Source organism: Meriones unguiculatus, chromosome 16 (assembly GCF_030254825.1).
Source record: "Meriones unguiculatus strain TT.TT164.6M chromosome 16, Bangor_MerUng_6.1, whole genome shotgun sequence".
NCBI classification, from domain to species: domain Eukaryota; kingdom Metazoa; phylum Chordata; class Mammalia; order Rodentia; family Muridae; genus Meriones; species Meriones unguiculatus.
In genome coordinates this window covers 9,930,380-9,950,826 of record NC_083363.1, presented here as the reverse complement: position 1 = coordinate 9,950,826, position 20,447 = coordinate 9,930,380, and the positions used below count along the sequence as shown (strand labels likewise).

The following is a 20,447-nucleotide window of genomic DNA, read 5'->3' as shown; positions in this document are numbered from 1 at the left end:
GGCTGGCCTCTAACTAAGAGCCACCTGCCTCTGCCTCCTGAGTGCTGGGAGGAAAGGTGTGTAACCCCATGCTAGCATGAGGCTCCATCTGTATGGACACTGAGATTTGTTGTACTTTCAGCAGTAAACTTTATAAGAGAATTTTACTAAACACCAGAACAATAATACTGAGAAAGGTTACAAAGCAATAGGCAGTGTATATTCCTGTGCGTCTTAGGGTTCTATTCGCTGTAATAAAAAACCATGACCACAGCAACTCTTAAAAGGAAAGCATTTAAGTGGGGCTGGCTTATAGTTCGGAGGTTTGGTCCATTATCAGCATTATGGGAAGCATGGCGGAATGAAGGCAGACATGGTGCTGAAGGGCTATCTGAGAATTCTACATCTGGATTGGCAGAGAGCAGGAAGAGTGACATTGGGCCTCGCCTGAGCCTCTGAAACCTCAGAGTCCACCCCCAGGGACAAATTTCCTCCAGTAAGGCCACCCCTACTTCAACAAGGCCATAGCGCCTAACAGTGCCACTCCCTGTGGGCCTAGAGCTGCCATTTTATAAACCATCGCACCACGCTCATGAGAAACAGTATCTATGCACAGAAACAAGACACAGAACATTCGTTCATTAAAAAATATTTATCGAGCATGTACTATGCCCCACATATAATGTACACATAAGACGTTACAGGCTGCCACCCGTGCGGAGCCCACTGCCTACACTGCCACCACCTGTCCTTGCACTGAGACACAGGTCATCTCTCACACCAGAGCAGGGCTCTGCGGGCCGCGGGCCACGGGTGCAGCAGCTGGCCAAGGGCATCAAGGACACCACTGACAGAGGGCGTGGACGTCACGGTCACAGGCACACGGGCTGAAATGCATGTCTGAGGAATCTACAACTACTCGGAGCCGGGATCACAGTGTCACAGCTGGCGGCCGGTGGGCGCCACAGGAGGAACACCAAAACACACAGCCTACAGGAGAAATGACCCTGGGGGCGAGCCCGAGGGCTTATCTGTGAGGGGCCCCGAAGTCACCTGCTACGTGGAAAGGGGTCACCATGGGACAGGTGCACCTGGATGTCACAGCAGGTGGCATCTTATTCCACCAAGATGCACGCCACGGCCATGACTCCCAAGCAGTGCTCGCCCATCACCTCCAGATCGGAAAGACCTTTTCTCCAACCTGCAAAAGACAGAAGAAAGAGTCAAGTCACCGTTTCTGATTGGTTAACACACAGAACTTGCAAACAATTTAACACTGGATGGAACAGCATTCCGAGTACACATTCTTAATGACCAACATTTTGATACTGAATATAAAATTACCACAAAATGAAAGAGAACCATTTGATTTTTTTTTTTTCCTTTTCTCTCCTATGTTAACCCTGTCTCCAAAAACAGAACTCCAGTTTCCAGTAGACTTTGAGACTTGAGGTCTGACACCCCACCTGACCCCGGGCACCCCATGACACTCCACACGTGAAATAAGTCCTTCACACCTCCACACCTTAAGCTCGGCTCTTCCAGGAAAGGTACAAGGAGCCGCCCCAGGCAGGTCCAGGACTCCTTCGACCAGCTGTGTCATGTGAGTATTAGACACTTACCTTCTTACTGTCCACCTGCAGTTATATGAAAGGAGAACTCTGTCTCTCTAATAATAACACCTTTCTCCTGTGTGAAGATTGTAATGTACAGGAAAGGCTGGGCCAACTGTGGCGGGGGACACACATCCGTCACCCTTCTTACTAACCACCCAGAGTGGTCTCCCTGAGATCCAGCCCCCTACAGGACACGATTTCACAAATAACTATCTTACTCTTTGAGATGTGGGGTCGAAGGTGGAAGTGACGGCCCAGCTCAGGGAGACGGACATGTGCCTTCTCCATACCGGGTTTCTTTGTAGCACAATAGAACCTGTGACCACATCTCCTGTGTGGACCGGGACCGGGTCATCCATCATAAACAAAGTCTGCTTCCAGTGTGTGGTCCTGCAAGACAGGCACAGTTACCCACAAGTCTCAGCTGGCAGTCCCGACCGTCGTCAGCACTGACAGCCTGTCCTGCCCAGGAACCTAGCAACACGGAGCTTAGTCTCACGTTAAGCAAGGCGCAGTGCCACCCTCCCACGGCCAACCCTTTGATCTGAAGTCTTTACGGGATCAAAACCGCAACACGGGGGCTGACACCCTGCTCATGACAGAGATGGCTGGGGTTCCGGAAGGTCAGGAAGGTTGACCTGGGGGGCCCGCCGAATGGAAGCACGGGGTGGAATGACTACATTGCGCGCTGAATCCCAGGCTCAGAGGACAGTAGTCCACTCGGTCACTGTGCCCTCTCTCTAGGCTGCGGATGCCTGCTTGAGTCACCGCAGTAAAGTGGCACACGCAGCAGAGCCAGGCCTATCGTTTCTGGAAGAGATGTACTCAGGCGGTAGCAGCACGGACGGGGTGTCCTGGCTCAGGGACTCTCACTTCTCTGCTTCAGTGCTGTTTCTAGCTCTTTTGGTCTCGTGTCAGCCCGTGTGCCAGTAACACAGAGCATCCCCACCCACACTGCTCTTTGGTTCCATTCACTCTTCAAATGTCCCTCTTTATTCTCTCCTTCCTGGTCTGGGCCACAGGGCTGAGGCCAGGGCACAGCCAACTGACCAACATACCACCATTACAGGAGAGAACATGGCTGGACAGCAGCGTGCGAGCTGAGGACTTCTCCAACCTTGTGTGCTGAGGCCTGGGAAGCAGAGCCCTAAGTCTGTGATGCACTAGGAAACCAGAAGTTTCTCATACTAGGGAAACTGCTCAGGGACTCTAATCTCCTGGTAGAGGACAGCATCCCCCTTCTTACCCCACATGTCTGGCCGAGGGTACCTGGGGCCCAGTAAGCCCGTCTGCTTCCACCCACTCCTTATCCCCCTGCCTCACCGTACCCCTTCTCCAAGCATACCCCTACACGGTCACTCACGGGTGCAGCGGGCCTGTGCTGAGCACCTGCTGGGGCTGGCCCTCCTCTAGGCTCTGGAAGTGCACGCTGAACCAAGCTGTGAAGCCATGCAGCGTACCCGCCTTCTGGATGTCAAATCGCAGCTCACCACGCATGGTCTGCGCCCAAACACAGGATAACACATCGGTGCCACAGGCCAGGGCCAATCCCAGCAGCCCAACCCTAACCTCAACCTGCCAGCCACTCTGGGTCATGTGGAGAGTCTCACAGGGCTTGGGCTCCACTGACCATATCCATCCCAAACTCCTATGCCCACACAGCAGTCGCTGGACCTAACTAACCATGGAAAGGGCGTCAAGAACTGTGTAACGACAGCAGCTGTCAACAGCTGAAAGAATCTGTTACACGATTACTGGACCACCATACATGGAATGACTTGTATGTTTTCTAGGATGCCACGAACGTCAACCAGGGAGTAAAAATATCTGAAGACGGTGAAGAGATTAAATATAAAGAAAACAAAAAACACAGAAGACAAAAACCAAAATAGAACATGAGAAGGAAGAAAATACTAGCGAATGGAGTGTAACAGTTCATTTATTGGTGTAATTCAGTCATCACTGAGGCACCACACACACACACACACACACACACACACACACACACACACACGTCTCCCGCAGCAGTTTAATGTCTAGAGCACTGTCGGTCCCTCACCTCCAGGTCAGAGATCTGCACGGTTCTCATGTCCAACTGTAATATGGTACAGGGCTCAGAGAGACAGTCTTCCGGCTTCAAGATATGATTAGACTTTGGCTTCGAAAAAAACTCCTTGATTGCTAAAGACCTAGGGGAAAAGTTGAAAGTAAAAAAAAAAAAAAAGTACAAAAAAACAAAAAAAGGCTCAGGCTCAGGGCACTGGCAAGGATTTAGCTGTAAATATACTGGGGGTAATAAATGATCATTCTAGGTCTAGCCTGGAGAATTATCCCTCCTAGCTGAGCTCGCCTGCCCTCCAGCCTTCCTGAGTCTCACTAGCCGGCCCTCAGAGCCTGCCAGTCTCTATGATCTATGCTAGACCAGCGTCTCACTCTCAGTGGAGACTTTCTTCATTTCAGGGTCCATCCTCCAGCGAAGCCTCGCCTCAGGAGGTCCCTATTCCTGCGTTTCATGCCCTCAGAGGGCTCTTCCCGCTCCCACCCACCACGTCAAGGTCTGCTCTAGAGAAGAGCCTCCTTCTTGGGCCTGGGCTTCTCTCTGAGCTCCTTTGGTCGTATTTCCCCTCCATAGTAAAGAGTTGCTGCATTAAGTTCCGATACAGTGACAACAAGCGTCAGGGTCCAAACGGCACAGAATCCTGAGAAAGTGTGAAAGCAGCTGAGTGTGAGACAAGCCGGGCTGACCGGGAAGAGGAGGAACAACAGTAAAGACAAAGCCATTCCAAGCAGGCTCTTGGCCAGCGTTTGCAATGGCGCCACTGCCCTTTCCTCTAGCAAAGGTCTCGGCTTTGTGGCTTACACCTCTGTGGGAGTGGAGGTACGGTGACTCACTGCGTACCCCTGGCCAGCCTAGAATTTCCTGTGGAGAGCAGGCTGGCCTCCAACTCACAGCACTCCACCTGACTGTGCCTCTTGAGCGCTGAGACTAAAGGTGTGCAGCACCATACCCAGCCTCTTGGCTACTTGCTCGCTCTGCCTGTGTCCTGATGCAAATTCTCCCCCAGGAACACAAGAACTGCGATTACTGCCACAATTGAGGCTGGAGGGAAGGCAGGAGGAGGCCTGTCTCCCCGGCTACCACAGCTTCCCCATACACAAAGCCATGCCAGGCATCAGGTGGGGTGGGCAAAGGAAAGCTGAGGAGCCGGAAACAAGACAGATCTCAGCAGCGTCTCTGAGTTCAATCTGGGCCACTGGAGGATGCCCTCCACAGCGTGAAGCTTCCCAAGACCACCTCAGGGAAGCTGAGGTGGCACCCACCAAGTCCCTCATCGAGCAGCTGCCCACCCAGCTCCTGCCCTCCTGCCAGGAGCCTGCCTACACGGCGGTCAGCCCCGCAAGCGGTCGCGCACACCTACTTGAGTGCAGAGAGGTTGAACTCGTAGGCGTTGTCCCAGAAGAGTACCTTGCTGTGGTAGTCTTTGTCGGCGCTGCAGGGCACCAAGTGCAGTGCAGCCGTGGTGGGCCAGATGACGCCGTCCTCCTTCAGCCACGTATCCCGGGCGTACAGGATGGACTCGATCATGAACTCAAACTGCACCGGAAGGCGAAGATGCAGGGGTGTCACTGAGGTCTCGGACGCCACAGCCAGGAGGCTGTAGCCCGTGTTGGGAGTTTCAGTTTTACCCCCAAAACTATCCCAGCCAGGTCAGTGAACCACACGGGAGAGCCTGGGTTTATTCCCCACTCTCGTGAAACATATGAATCACAGCCTGGCTTGGAATGCTGTCACTTCCCATTGAACTGGGATGCAAGGGGAGCTGACAGACAACAGAAATTCTCGCACTTGTCCCAGACCGGCACTGGGAGAAAATCCGATAGATTTCACAGTGCCCCGAAGTGCCACACGGCTCTACCTAACACACAAGACTGGTCTGTCTGGAGTATTCCCAGAATTTTCCCAACCCTCTGGTCAAGTGCATAACCGGGAGTCCCTCAGAGGAGCCGGTGCTGCACCTTCCCCCTCAAGCCCTCAGCGAGTGTATCAGGGGAGCCTGACATCTTTAAAACTTAGTAGGACCAATGTGAACAAGCCCAGGCTTCCTTCTGTACCTAAACTCAATTCAAACTCAGGAATAAGAGAGTCGGGGCAGGGGCTGAAGACAACTCCCACAGGCTCCTCCTGCTCTGCCACCATCTGGGCACCCACGAGATGTGTCCCTACAGCCATGCCAGGACAAGCAGTAGCTCCATTCACACAAACATCTACTGGTGGCCACGCCCTCCCACCCTAGGGCTCAGGAAACCCTCCATCTTCTGAACGGAGTCACCCAGTGAGCTTGGCCTCCTTCGTCCCCCACAGGTCTTTGGGGCTGTCCACAGGATCACGTGCTTGGTGACTGGCTCCCCTGTGCGGATCGGCCAGCGTATCTGCTGAAGGGCTTTTGGGCTGTTTGCGGTTTGCGTTCATTCTAGCCAGAACTCAGACAGCCGTGCCTAGAGCGGTGTTTCTGTGAGCACAGCTTGCACTGCTCCAGGCCCACTTAGGTCATCTGTTTCATCGCAGTGCACCATGGGAGAGCACACCTCTCAGAGGAACAGGTCCACTCCGCCGCCTAAATTGCTGAACCCCTGTACCCAGAGGGGACTCAAAGCCATGGTGGTGCATGCCTCTAATCCTAGCACTCAGGAGGCAGAGACAGACAGATCTACATGAGTTCGAGGCCAGCCTGGTCTACGAGGCAGGTTCCGGGACAACCAGGAATTACAAAGAGAAACCCTGTCTTGAAAAAAACAAAACTAAAAAACAAAACAAAAGGAGGAGGAGGAGACTCAGCGAGGGCTACCTCAGCAGCTCTTTAGCTCAGTCTGGAGTACTCCCTCCCCATCCCACCCCCAGCATCTGCACACACCTGCAGCTATAGTGAAAAGGGAGCCATCGGGCTCCTGGGTCACTGCTACAAACATTTCAAAGAAGCAAAGGCAAATGCATATTACACACAGTCTCTCTTCTTAAAGTCATGTTATTCAGCTAAGATTAATATTAAAAAAAAAATCCTAAAACATACTTATTAACATTCATATGGATTATCATAACTGTTTCTAATTTTTTTCATCTGAACATTCTTTGGTGAATATTACTCAGTGTAGCCTCACATTATCAGCCTCCAGCCCCCACGTGCTGTAATTACAGATGTGTGCCCCACACCCAGCTGTCACCAACATTTCTCAATATGGATTCCTGTTCACATCCATTTCTCTCTGATAATACCGTCTACGGAAGTTTTAAATTAATGCATGCATCGTGTGTGGATACAGGCAGAGGACAGCCTGAAGGAGTTGGTTCTCTCCTTTGAGTATGGAGTTCCAGCCTCCATGGCAGGAACCTTTACCAGCTGAGCCACTTTGCAAGACTTTCATTTAAAGATTTTTTTTTTTCTCTTTACAACTTGACATATCCTGGCTTAGTCTTTTTAAAGAGCTGAACCAGTCTACAGTGCTGAACAGCACACAATCTGACTCCTCGGAGACCATCCCACACTTCCTGAGGCATGGCTGCTGCCTGTGGCTGCCAAACCCACCGGCCCCCTCCAGCTGCGACCTTGCTACCCTGAGAAAGCATTCTCCATTCTCCACCAAGTTCCTGGAAATGCCCCACCTGGGACTCAACCTGACCCCAACACGCCCTCCTGTCTCCAGCTAGCTACGAGGCTTGGCCTCCTCACCACATCCCCTGAGATCCTGACTCACATCCCCTGATATCCCCTCACCAAGAAATCGACATTCCTTTAGTGTTCAGGACGCTCAGCCCGTTAATGTACATCGGGTCCCCAACATAGCCTCCACGAGGGTACTTGAGACACGGTTCCAAGTCTCTGGATCAAGCATTGGTAGGGAACTGGCCTCCATATCTCTGGTCTTCCAAAGCTCCTCCTCTTCACCCGTCTCTCAACCCCAGAGAGAGCTAGAGTGTAAACGAAGCCTCCCCACCACAGGCTTGCTCAGTCCTCTTCTTGCTCCCACAGCTGGCACGGCAACAACTGGTAGATAAGTATGTGTTTCCTGGATTAACCAGGTCTCAAGTGAAGGCCGATGCCCGCTTCATGGCTAATAACACCATCCCTCTGTTCCCCATCATCCTATAGACCTATGAATGTTATGAATAAGTCAACACATATCATCAACTTTCCAAACGCTTCTGACGTAACAATCCCACCAGGCCCAGGTCCAACACCCTCAGCTAGCCTTCCTGTAAGCCTGAACTGTAAGCGGGGGGCAGCGCCTGACAAACACTCACTATTCAAAGGATCGTGTCGGAGGCATAAATTACCATCCAGAGATTATTTCTCTGGACTCTTACACAGAGGCTACGTTTCAGGCTGAGGCACCACACAAAATGCTTTGGGTTTCACAATGCCAAGCCCAGCAGGAGAGGGCTAGACATACAGCACTGCTGGTCCTGCCTCCTCCTGAGACTCCTCTACAAGATGTAACAGGACTATAGCACTCAGGCTGGTGGTGTGGATGACGAGGGTCGTGGCAGATCTGTGAGCAAGTAACCGGGTCCATCTGATTCCTTCTATGGCATCTTGGGAACATGACAGGCTCCATGAGGGTGGCACAGATGGTGACAAGGCTAGCCTACAGCAGAGGGAGCCACGAATAGAAACACCACTGACTGAAGAAAAAGCCCTGAAGATCTGCAGATTCTTTAGGGAAGAGTAGATGGTTTGGAGAGCCCAGGAGAGAGTCACATTCATTCACTCACGGAGTGTTTTGTTGTTGTTGTTGTTTTAATCAGTTAAAGATTCCAGGCGCTGAGCCAATACCATTCAATAAATTAAAAAACATCTCACTTCAAAAAAAAAAATCAGTTAATCATAATTTTTAAAGTTTTCTCAGATGGGCCCAGGGTGCTGGGTTCGGGAGAATGAAAGCCCACCACCACCCACAGACCACCACAGGCCAGGCTTTACCAACAGGCAGGTCCCCATCCATTCCGACACCAGCACGTCCACCTTCTCAGGCAGCACCACATCCTCCACCTTCTGCTGGAACACGGTGATTGTGTCAGCAAAGCCGTTCTGCAGGACCAGCTGGCCTGTGTGCTGGGCCATCTCACTGGCCTCCACAGCATACACCTGCAGCGGTAAGGGCGCCCGTCAGCACATGACCCCTGCCCCCCAGGGAGGTGACCAGTACCCTCTCAAGTCACAGCCAGTACCGGGACCGTGATGACAGAGGACGCTGTGCTGTGAATGGAGGCCTGCGGTATGCCAAGCCGTTAGCGCTCTGGCAGCCTGGCCAGGCTACTGGAAAATCCATCACTGTTCATTCTCCTACCAGAGCCTCCTCAACAAAACGCAAGCACAAGTGCAGGCAGCCAGGACCTCAGCTCTGCTGGCTGCCTCCCACATATGACACACATACCCTGTACCCACAAAACAAGAGCTCAGGACAATAAAGAAGACTATGCTAGAATCTACGGCCTGGGGACAGCCATAACTGGTGCTCAAAGGAGAACTGGAAGAGTGTCTGGGTACAGTCTTCACTGCCCTGTCAACTGGCTTTGGCCATTTGTCAGGTTGTCATGAGGCCACCACACAGCTCAGCACAAATCTGCCCCAAAAAGGGAGGAGAAAAAGACCTATCAGGGAGCCAAAGGCCTATATTGGGGCAGATAACTATGCACGGCCCAGCACAGTCCTGAGCACCCACCTTTTTCTATAGTGAGCCAAAGTAACAGTTCACAAATGTCCTACTAAGAATCACTGTCACTGCTGCTCTGTCTGGCTCCACTCCCATTGGTCACGACCAGTTCAGTCTGTGAGTCTGAGCCACAGATGCACCAGCTGCCTACTTCCCTCCCACGAGCCTAAAGTACACAGGTGTGTAAAGGCTGAAAGATCATCCTGAGAGCACGCCACATGTGGCCACCTGTGAAACCAGCCACCACTCTGGCCCACAGCTGGGCCCACATGGAGGCAGACACACTTACTGCCTTGGGCCGTGCGTGATGTGCACAGAAGAGGCTGATGATCCCGGTGCCACAGCCCACGTCCAGGATGACCTTGTCCTTCAGCGACTCCTTGTTCTGTAGGATGACACTGTGGTACTTCGTTGTCCGAGGCTGGTCGGCCAACATTTCCAGGTGAAGTTTCTGGAAACAACACATCAAGTATCGCTGCCAGGGCCTGGACCTGAACCACAGACACAGGGCCACAGCTCATGCACCCATCCCTATTCCTAAATTGTTAGCAACAAATGGGCTTTGAAATCAAAACATCAGATGCCAAGAGATAAAAGTATCAGCGGCCCATGAGAGAAACCCAAGTTGCTCTTCCCCAAGTCAGTCGGATGAGCGGAAAGCTGATGTGGGCCACACAGAGGAGAAAGGCAAATAACCCCACCCGTACTTCCCGAGGCTGGAAGGACCTGCCTCCCCATCATGTGTCCACCGAGAGGAAACACTGGGCCCTCCCCTGCAAAATCTTCTTCACTCAAACTTAGCCCTTAATTCCTTGCAAGACCTAAAACTATAGTGGGGCAGAGGGCTGTGGGGCTAGCAGTGCTCTGGCCAACCCTCCTACACTTGGAGGTGGAAAAGCATCTGATCTCAAAGATGCAGAGAAAGGCCCCTTCAGAGACCAGGGGAACCCTGGCTGCAGGCAAGGCCACACCACTGTAGCACCCCCAAACTATAAAGCCAACACTAGGTACCCACTGAAGGGAGACAAGAGGCAGGATGAGTACGGAGCTGCAGCTGATAGCTCCCAGGTGTCACCCAGACAATGCCCAGGTGGCACCAACACAAAGGGTAGGTCTGACGGGGCCTTCAGAACCCCCACGGCTCCTCCCAACGATATGGCCATAAAATGAAAACAAAGGGATAGACCTTAGTCTATCCTCCCTCAGGAGGCTGTCCGCATGGGTTAAAGAGTCAAAACACCCTATCCTGCCTATAAGCAACACACTCTAAATGTAAAGACTGGGCTAAAAACAAAAAGATGGAGAATGCGACATCCTAAAACAAACCAGGTGGAGCTGCAGAGGCTGCAATGGCATCACGCAAGACACTTCAGAGAGAAGAATGTGCCAAGAACGCTGAGGTGGGTACACAACCACACGGGGGTCCATTCATCAAACAGGCATCAACTTCTAAATACTTCTAGAGACAACAACAGAACATCAAAATGCACAGAACAACCGAAGGAAACAGAAGAAGCAGTATAGCTGGGGATTCTAAGGCCCTCCTCTCACCAGCTGGCCAAGGCAGACAGGACGGCAGGCAGTCATGAAGACTGCCATCACCCAATAGTAGCCATGAACCGAACATAACCTAGGATGAACTTAGCCAAAAAGTATAAACCTTGCACAGCAAGAGCCTTAAAACTCTGCAACACAAAACAAGATCTAGCCAGGTGCGGCGGTGCATGCCTGTTATCCCAGCACTCAGGGAGGCTGAGGCAGGCTGATCTCTGAGAGATCAAGGCCAGCCTGGTCTACAAAGCAAGTCCAGGCCAGCCAAGGCTACACAGAGAAACCCTGCCTCAAAAACCAAACAAAACTACAACACGCACACAGGGGATTTGGAAAGCAATACCAGAGTTCCATAGCTGTCAAAGTACTCCTCGTCTTGCCAGGTGTCCTCGGGGTCATAGTCCTCCACCTGCTTCCCGAGGTGGTTTGCAGGGATGTACCCACAGCGGCCTGCATGCTCGCCCCACCACCAGTCAGCTGTGGTTTGTCTCAGGATAAGGATTTTTTCTCCTCTCAGAAAACTGAGCTGAAAAATAATCACCAAAACAGACAGAAGTTACAGTATGAGAGAGAGTCCAGTTGACTGGCAGGGATAACTGGGTAATAAGTCCCCACTGTTGGTGACCAAATCTCACTGACCTCAGTGACAACCTGAAAAGAACAACAGTAAAAATTTTGTATGGGGCATCCACCAGAAAGGACACAGCCTAACCCACATTTTTTTTTCTTACAGTTTGTGTGTGTGTGTGTGTGTGTGTGTGTGTGTGTGTGTGTGTGTGTGTGTGTGTTATGTACTGGGTTCAGAGAATATAGGCTCCAGGGACCCCACGGAGGCTGCCAGCCAGCACCTTTACCCACTGAGCTGTCTTGCCAGCCCTTACTTAACACTTTTAAGAACAAAGGCGGACAGCTGTGTGTGGCTGGCGGACTCGGTCAGGAGACCCACAGATGCCTCGAGTCTGTCAGACTCAAGAACATGATGGCTCGCTAGCCCCGCTGACCTGTGAGCAGGAGGGGTCTATACCATGTTCTCCAAGCAGGAAGGTGCCTACCCATCCTCCTGCGGGCATCCCTGTATCCTGCTGGGGTGCTTTATTAGGCTGAGAAGTGAACAGTCACATACAGATCTTGTTTAATGGCGTGAACATGGATTTCGCTGTGAAGTATGCTGAGATTCGTTAAGTCACAGTACGGTGAGCAACCACAGATACCTGCGTCTCGTCAGTGGCAGTATAGTCTGCAATGGCCACGAACTCCTCTGGCTGCAGCTGCAGCTGCAACTGGGCCCCGTCCTGCAGGAGCTGCATCTCACTGCCATAGTCCACGGCGTCTTCCTCCTACCACCGCCAAGGAGAGGCACAAGGACAGCACCGTGAGCTTTGTTGGCTGTGTATGTCTCTCTCTACCTACCAAGTGACTGAAACTGTCTCCAATAAAGATTCGTGTGAGCAAGTACTGATTATTCAAGTAATCTGGGTCCCCTTCACTAGCCCACCTGAGGGCTTTCCCCTTCGGTCCACCTTTGTATCCCCAAGACAGCGTGACTTAAAGAGAATGTCAACAGAAGCAGGAAGAAGCAGGTGCCGGTCTTCAACGTCACCAGCTCTGCTTCCTGCAGAGTGATACTCAATTAGTGAGGAAGATACCACTGCATGTTGGACTCCGGGGACCTCTTCAGACCTAAGAACAACGATACTAACCAGATATAGCGATATAGCGAGAGCCCGTGGAAGGTGCCAGAAACCAGTATAAACCTCCACCGCACCAAAAGAGCTCAAGCAGCCCAGCTAAAACCTATGGGCTAAGACTCAGCAAGTCCATGGCCTCTGTCCTATTGCTACCTTCTATCAAAGTAAACATGCCTCAAAGACAGATTGGGGGAGGGGGCTGGAGAGATGGCTCAGCACTTAAGAGCACTCACTAGCTTCTCTTCCAGAGGTCCTGAGTTCAATTCCCAGCACCCATACGGAGGCTCACAACCATCTATAACCATAGTTCCATGAGATCTGATGTCCTCTTCTGGTGTGCAGAGAAAATACCATATGCATAAGCAAATAAATCTTAAAAAAAAAAAAAACCAGAGACTGAAGGTGGCACAGTCTCAAACCATACCTTCCAGCCTAATGATATAACCTTGACCCAATTAATATGTATACCCTAACACAGACAAAGGAGCAATTTGCTTACGCAATGTATAAAAACACGAAACACAGAATAAAAAGCATCCTGTAACCTCATTCCAGATAAGAGATAACAATGAACACGCTCCTATTTACCCTCCCTGACTTAGAAAGGGCCCATCACCATGTCGCACACAGAACATGCTGAAACCACACACTGCTGAGGCCACAGGAAATGTTTCCCACTGAAGCAGGATTGGACCATGGGAAGTTAAGAGGACTCAGGAAGGAAAAAAAAAAAATCCTCTTACTCCAACACCTGGCTGAGAGTCAGAAACTTCAACACAGGGTCAACACAGGGCTGGAGAGAGGGCTCAGTGGTTAAGAGCACTGGCTGCTTAATTCCCAGCACCCACATGGCAGCTCACAACCAGGTGTAACTCCAGTCCCAAGAGACCTGACACCTTTTAGCCTCTGCAGACACTGCATGCATGCAGTACACACACATACATGCAGGCAAAACTCCCATATACAGAAAGTAAAAATAAAGAAAAATTTTTAAAAAGGCAAGAACTTCAACACAACCAACAAAATCAAAACCACCTAAGAGATGTGTGTCTTCTCAAAAATATCTCAAATAATAATGTTTTTTTTTTTTAAAAAAAAAAAGAGGCAAACTATACTTACCTAGGACATGAATGTTCAAGGCCTTTGAATTTAGCCACATTACATTTCTGTCAATCCTAGCTATAAAGCGTGCCTCATAAAGCTACCTTGTGATTCCAGTCACACAGACACACACACACACACACACACAGACACACACACACACAAACTCTTTTAAGAAAAATAAGTAAACCAATTCATGTCCTTTTTTTTACACTCCACTTATTTTTTAAGCTTAATCTTTAAAATTAATCTGCTTAATCTTTAAACTTCCTTGTCAATTATACCCTTTAAACAATTCAACTTCAAAAGCCCAGATAATCACACATCCCCTCTCTCAAAATGCCGGCGCTTCATCTAAAGCATGTACTCTCCCTTATGTGTGTTCTGTAAACTCGCCAATGTTCATCCAAAAGTTTTTTCTGCATCAGTCAAGAGTCTAGCTTTACCAGAGTGGATAGAATGGAGAACAGAAACATCACATTTCCGGCAGAACCCACTTATCCAGTGTCTCCTAGGTTTGAAAGTACAGGCTGCATTCAGTTTCTTCTATCACCAATTATTAATTCTCTTAAACACAAATCATCCTGCATGCAGCTGAGGGAATCCCTTAGGATAAATTCCTGATGTGTAAAGCTGGTCATGTCTTCTTATTGTCTGGGGTTGTTTGTCTCCTGTTGTTTTGAGACTGGGGTTCACTGTGTAGACCAGGCTGGCCTCGAGTGCTGGACTTTTACCTCCAAAGTGACAGGATTAGAGGTGTATACCAACACACCCTGCCCAAGATTTTCACTTCTACTGCTTTTGTGCCATCACCCAATGCTGACAGGACTGTACCAAGACTCAGGGAGACTATTCCCCTCATTAACAACAGACACTGATCACTTTATCTCTGCCAGGATGATGGGGGACCATTACTGTTTTGCACTTTCACTTGCCTGCCTTAGTGTGCCCATTCATGATTCTCTAAGCACTTACTGGCCCAATTTTAATGCAGATAACGCTTTCCTTTGGCTTGCCCTCCACCCATCATATCACTCTCTCTAGTGATCCCAATTAAGTAAATCCAGAGCTCTGGTCCCGGCTCGGTCCCAAGCACATGTGTCATCCTGCTTCCCTCCTTGCTTCTTTTTCTCCCTTTCCCCATCCTTCCTTCCCTCCCTCTCTTCTTTCTCTGAGTAGATTTTCCCTTTCAACATAGCTTTTATGTAAGAATAATATCTTACATATACACACCTTTTTTTTTTACAGTTTCCTTCTCTTATACAATGTCTTTTAGAAAGTACCAATGTTTTCATAAAATATCGAATTATATTTGATTCTTCAGCCATTCTGGTTTTTCTCTTGGTATCATTTGCTACCACCATAAAAAAAATGCCACAAAAAAAAAATGTGTGCATTTGTATATCCTTATAGAAAGACTTTATTACAGGGGACAGACTGATAGGCTCGATGGATAAACCTTTTTTCAAAGATATGTCACACTCTTCCAACTTAGGGCCCACTGTTGCCACTTTCCCAACAATGGGGTGCCCTCTGCCTCAAATCTTGGCAAACACCGTCATCACCAATGCTTTCAATTGTGCCAGAAACTGGTATAAAGGGTGCCTCAGCCATTTACTTACGATTCTTTCACCACCATGTCCTCAGAGCTTTTGTTTTCTGGGTTTCGTTTACATATGCCGACTGCTGTTTGAATCTGCTCTTCTACAAAAGGCATATTTACTTATTCTGTTTACTTACTTTATCTTTATATATTTTGTTTCCCTATAAAACCTCTATGAGATTGAAAGAACTCTTTATAATACAGATCTTCTCTGAGATCTTGAACAAATGTTTTTGTAAAAATGTTGTACTTCTTATTTGTTTAGAATTCATAAACTCAGAGCTAGGTGGAGAGCAAGGGAAATGGCTCAGCGAGCAAGATCTCTTACTGGGCAAACATGAAGATGTGGGTTTGGAAACCAACAACCACATAAAACAGTCAGTCTGATCAGAGGCACCTGTAACCCCAGCATTGCAGGGAGAGGAAAAAGTGGGTCACTGCTGCTTCCTGGCTGCCAGCCTAGTTCACAATTCAGCAAGAGAGCTTGTCTTAAAGGAATAAGGCAGAGAATAATAGAACATAGCCAACATAATGGGCAGAAAACAAAGCAACAAAGTCCTCTATGGAAAAGAAGAAAACCTAAAACCGTCTTCAAAAATTAATGCAAAAGCTAGGCATTGTGATAGACAAATTTAATCCCAGTACTCAGGAGGCAGCAGCAGGCAGATCTATGTGAACTCAGTCTGGTCTACATAGAAAGTTCCAGGCCAGGCTACACTGTGAGTCCCTGTGTCAAAAAAAATTAAAGCAAAACATATTTTCATTCAGACCAAGTTTGCCATATCATAATAAACTCGTGCTACTAACTACAAAAACAAGTTTGTGAGGCTGAAGAAGACGAGCCTCCATGGAAACTAGGGATGCAAGAAAAGACAGGAGAAACCTCTTCTCATACTCCATTAAAAACCTTTCCTCAGTGTAAAGCCAGAAGTGACTCCCTCTTCCGGAGTTCACACCACGTGTGAATTAATGCATGTTACAATGGCTTGTAAACTTGAAAATTAAACTAACTCTTACGATTTTTATACTGTGAAGTAGGAAGTCTGTAACAGGTCAGGAATGTACATGGCAGCTCTCTAGAGAGCTAAGGCAATGTAGCTAGCAAACCAATAAAAGCAATACATAAGATTGCATCAGTTGTCTTAGTAACCCAAAACTGGGCAGAAACAGAAAAAAAAAAAAAAAAATATATATATATATATATATATGCAAGAACTGTAACAAACAGAAAACAAATAGCAAAGGTGTTGGAAGTAACTGCATTAACTGTATAACATCAATGTTAATGAACTAAAACAGCATCACAAGGGCAGAAACGATGAACAAAAACCTCACAAAGGTGCCAGGCACTATGTGTACATCCCAGGACTCAGGCTATGGAGACAGGAGGATTCCTGAAGCTCTCTGGCCAAGCAGGCCTGCCATAACTGTTGAGCTTCAGGGCCAATGAGGGACCCTGCCTCAAGGGAGGTAGATGGTGTTCCTGAGGACGACACCCAAGCTTGTTCCCCGGTCTCACAAACACACATGCATGTGCACATACACATACAAGTATGTGTGTGTGTGTGTGTGTGTGTGTGTGTGTATACTTATAAAAAAGATGTATGATCAAAAATCATTTGACCTTAGTGACAGTGACAGGACACTACACCCAATGTAGAACACACGGTCTTTGGAAGGATGTCCACATCACTCATGAAGAACAACTAGATCCACAGCAGGCTGCGGTGAACTTCAAGGCTATTACTATAGACAGCAAGTTACAAACGCCAGCCAAATGCAATCAAGCCAAAACTCAGCAATAACACGGTGAGGAGAACCTCCCAAAGGTGGGGCCAGCAAGGTGGCTCAGCAGAGAAAGGTGCTTCCCACACAAGCCAGACAACCTGAGATCAAGCCCCAGATCCTGTGAAAAAGTGGAAGGAAAGAACAGACTCCTGAAAGCTGAACTCTGAACTCTGACCTCCACATATGTGCCATGGCGTATATGCACACACACGCATGTGAGTGCACACAAATCAATAATAATAAAGATAATTCCCTAATATTTAGAAAGCAAGATAAATACTTCCAAATAGTCCGGAAATTTTTCCAATTTCCATCGTGACGTGTTAGAAATATTTTAACGATGATGAAAACAGTACATTTTAAATGGATGGGGTGCCAATAAGGCAGTATTTCAAGGAAAAGTTTGTCTTTAAAGCTCAAAAGCTGGAGAAGAAATATTTGAAGTCATTGATACAGCCATCTACCTTAAGATGTCACAAAATGAGAGGATTAGATCTTAAAAGAATAAGAAAATACAAATAAAAGCAGAAATCAAATGGAAAACGAACGAGAAATTCAACAAAAACTGATTCTTTAACAAGGTCAAACTGATTAAAAGGAAAAAATAAAATATAAATTTTTAGTCTCAGCACGTCTTCCCTAGTAGGGCCCTGGCAGTAGTGACAGAACTGCTGAGACACTGAGAGTCACACATCCCTGGAGCAATTAGAAGAAGCCATTTCTAAGCCACCCAACGGACCCCAAGTAAAGTATTATCTCTGACACTGCTGTGGGCTACTGACAACACATGAACTTGGGAAATCACCTGGAAAGCCAAAGCGCATGGCCCTTCCACCCTCAGAGCTCCACAATGACATCCCTGGGTCTCTACCCTGAAGCACCAGAAATGGCAACAGGTACTCGCTGCGGACCATGAGGGGAGATCGGTGAACTACATCTCGGCACCCCACCAAAGGGAAACAGAGCGGGACGTGAACCTACTGCACAGCATTAGGACCACAGCAGCCCTACACAGAACTCAGACACTGCACGTCCACAGGCGGAGCCCATGCAGGAGGCCTGGCGGTGCAGGGCCAAATCGCCAAAGTGACATCCCGGAGCTGCAGAGACGCAATTCCGCCTGCTCGAGCCTCAGAAGACACACTGCAGCGTCAGGCTTTGTTCAGGGATCCCTCGTTTCCTCTGTTCGACTGACAAAGGCGCTCACTGTTTAGTTCTGGCTGGTCTGGGGACCCTTCTAAGTTCCTCAAGGTACAGACGGTGAAGAAGCATACCCAGCAATTGTTTGCCTCTGCAGCCAGCAGGGATGGTTGCGGGTTTGAGGACAGATTATGGTGTTAATCTGACTCGTGTCTGTGCGTGCTTTGAGCAAACGATGAGAGAACATTAAGTGTTCGTTCGTCTCTGCGTAACACAGACACAGTGTCTACAATATTACTTTGTAACTGTCCTAATATTTACATTTCTCTAAAGAAAAACTGGGAATTCATGGAATTAAAACATTTTGCGGCTGAAAATGGGAAATGATTAACAAAAACAAAACAAATAAAATGCCTACATATAAAAATGTCCAAAACATACAACCTAGTAGCTACAGATGGAGGCACCTCTAATCCCAGCATTCAGGAGCCAGGGGCAGGCAGAGCTCTGTGAATTTAAAACCAGTCTACATAACCCTTCTAGGCCAGCCAGGGATACACAGTAAGACCCTATATCAATACATTAAATAATTAAATAAATTAAACCCATTGGGTGGAAAATAATTAGGATAAAAAAATCCTGAAGCTGACACCACAGACATGAAAATCTTTTGATTTTTTTAAAAGCATTTTTATTTGAATATTCATTTCATTAATTGTACATAATCAACACTGACAGAGATATTTTCTCTGGTAACAAGAATCAAAATGTACGTATATACCCAAGGCAGAAAAACAGCATGCAAACACGGATCTTCTCGAGTACCAAGCATTCTCCTGATCCTCTGCCTAAGACCAACCAATTGTAAGAATGAATTGTGGTGTCTGAGGCACGCTAAAGAGTTCCCCGAAATGTCATGACACCACTCAGCATGGCACCGAATGATTAGGCTCATCCCCCTGCCTCAACGTTGTTTAAATTCAAGCATCCTCCCGTTGGCCATGACCTTGGGAGACAAGGAAAACTGCATCACACCTGTGAGCTGGCGCTCTGTACCACCGTTACACAGGGCTCTTACGTACCAGAATGGGGGTGACCTGTGACTCATTTCCGGGACATTCAGCTGGCGTCTCCATTGTTCAATAAGATCATGCCTCATAACTGCCACTCTGTCATTTCATTTCCCCTTCCACGTCTACTTGAGACTAGAGAGACACAAAGTACCTGTTACACTGCTTGATAATTAAATTCATCTCGGCTCTGCACTTCCCTGTACGTGTAAAGAATGGTACAGAAATGAAGTTTATCCTCACAATTCTTCAGAGGGTCTTAATAATTAAAATCTTCAAATACTGTGTGCTTCCTTCTTTAGTCTGCTAGGTATCGATTTTGTTCCCCTGGGGTCTGTTTTTACTCACAATAATTCAGTATCAATTCTGTTTTAGAAACTCTTAACAGCTTAAACTCGAAGTTAAACCCCTGGTACTTGACCTGATCCACTGGCACACTTGAAATCCGCATGCCCAGACACCCTCCTACTCTTTAACACTCTTTTTTTTTTTTTCAGGGGCTGTGTAATCCGCTTGGCTCTGGGAATGACTTCAGTGACATCAATTATTTGTTTAAATGTCTGCTGGGCTTCTAGATCTGGACTTCACACTTCCTAACAACAAATAGAATTACAAATAATTTACAACTACAATTCCGGTGAAAAGCCTGGGAACGGCGAGCACAAGGTGGGTACCTGGAGGAAGACAATAAATGGGAGGGTCCTTCAGGACCAGTGCACCCACTTTCAAGAGGCTAAGAGTCGAGAGACGTGGGGGCGTGGCTCGGGAGGCATAAGACAGGTGGGCGTGGTCCTGGAAGGGCGTGGCTCTGGGAGCCAGTGAGGGGACTCTTGGGCAGTGAGGGGTACCACGAAAAGGAGAGGGTAGAGGGCGGGCGCTGCTGAGAACAGGTGAGGTTGGAATGGAACCTTCGAGAGGGCACTCTCTGAAGCCTCGATAGGGGGCGGAGGCCTCGGGACGCTGGAGATGCACATGCACGGAAGACCTTTTGCCTAGCACGTCCTGCCTCGCCTGCGGTCCAGCTGCCCATTAAAACACCTACCTCGGCCGCGTTTCTCCGCTGAATTCTAGGCTGCACCGGGAAGGGACAGAGGATGCCAACCCGATGCCTGAGCCGCCGCCCTAGATGTGCGCACGCGTGGAGCGCTGGGGCTGGCCGCAGAGCACGCCCCGCCCAGGCCTCGGTGTCCCGCGCAGGCGC

General features: G+C 48.6%; 1 protein-coding gene across 2 annotated transcripts; it reads right to left on the bottom strand.

Annotated features, from left to right (window-relative positions):
* Positions 1 to 612: 612 nt before the first annotated feature.
* On the bottom strand, positions 613 to 20,434 carry Prmt2 (protein arginine methyltransferase 2). 2 transcript variants are annotated; one of them, XM_021652519.2, is made up of 11 exons: positions 20,289 to 20,434; positions 19,259 to 19,381; positions 12,068 to 12,193; positions 11,200 to 11,382; positions 9,595 to 9,756; positions 8,573 to 8,737; positions 5,015 to 5,190; positions 3,655 to 3,784; positions 2,959 to 3,095; positions 1,814 to 1,985; positions 613 to 1,180 (listed from the first exon to the last, which is right to left on the bottom strand). In XM_021652519.2, exons 2-11 carry the CDS (start codon positions 19,310 to 19,312, stop codon positions 1,148 to 1,150), a joined length of 1,338 nt encoding a protein of 445 aa, XP_021508194.1. In that variant the 5' UTR covers positions 19,313 to 19,381; positions 20,289 to 20,434; the 3' UTR covers positions 613 to 1,147. The 2 variants fall into 2 exon arrangements, with proteins under 2 accessions (XP_021508194.1, XP_060225323.1); XM_060369340.1 differs by lacking the exons at positions 19,259 to 19,381; positions 20,289 to 20,434 and having other exon boundaries at positions 9,595 to 9,796.
* Between the last annotated feature and the right edge of the window lie 13 nt (positions 20,435 to 20,447).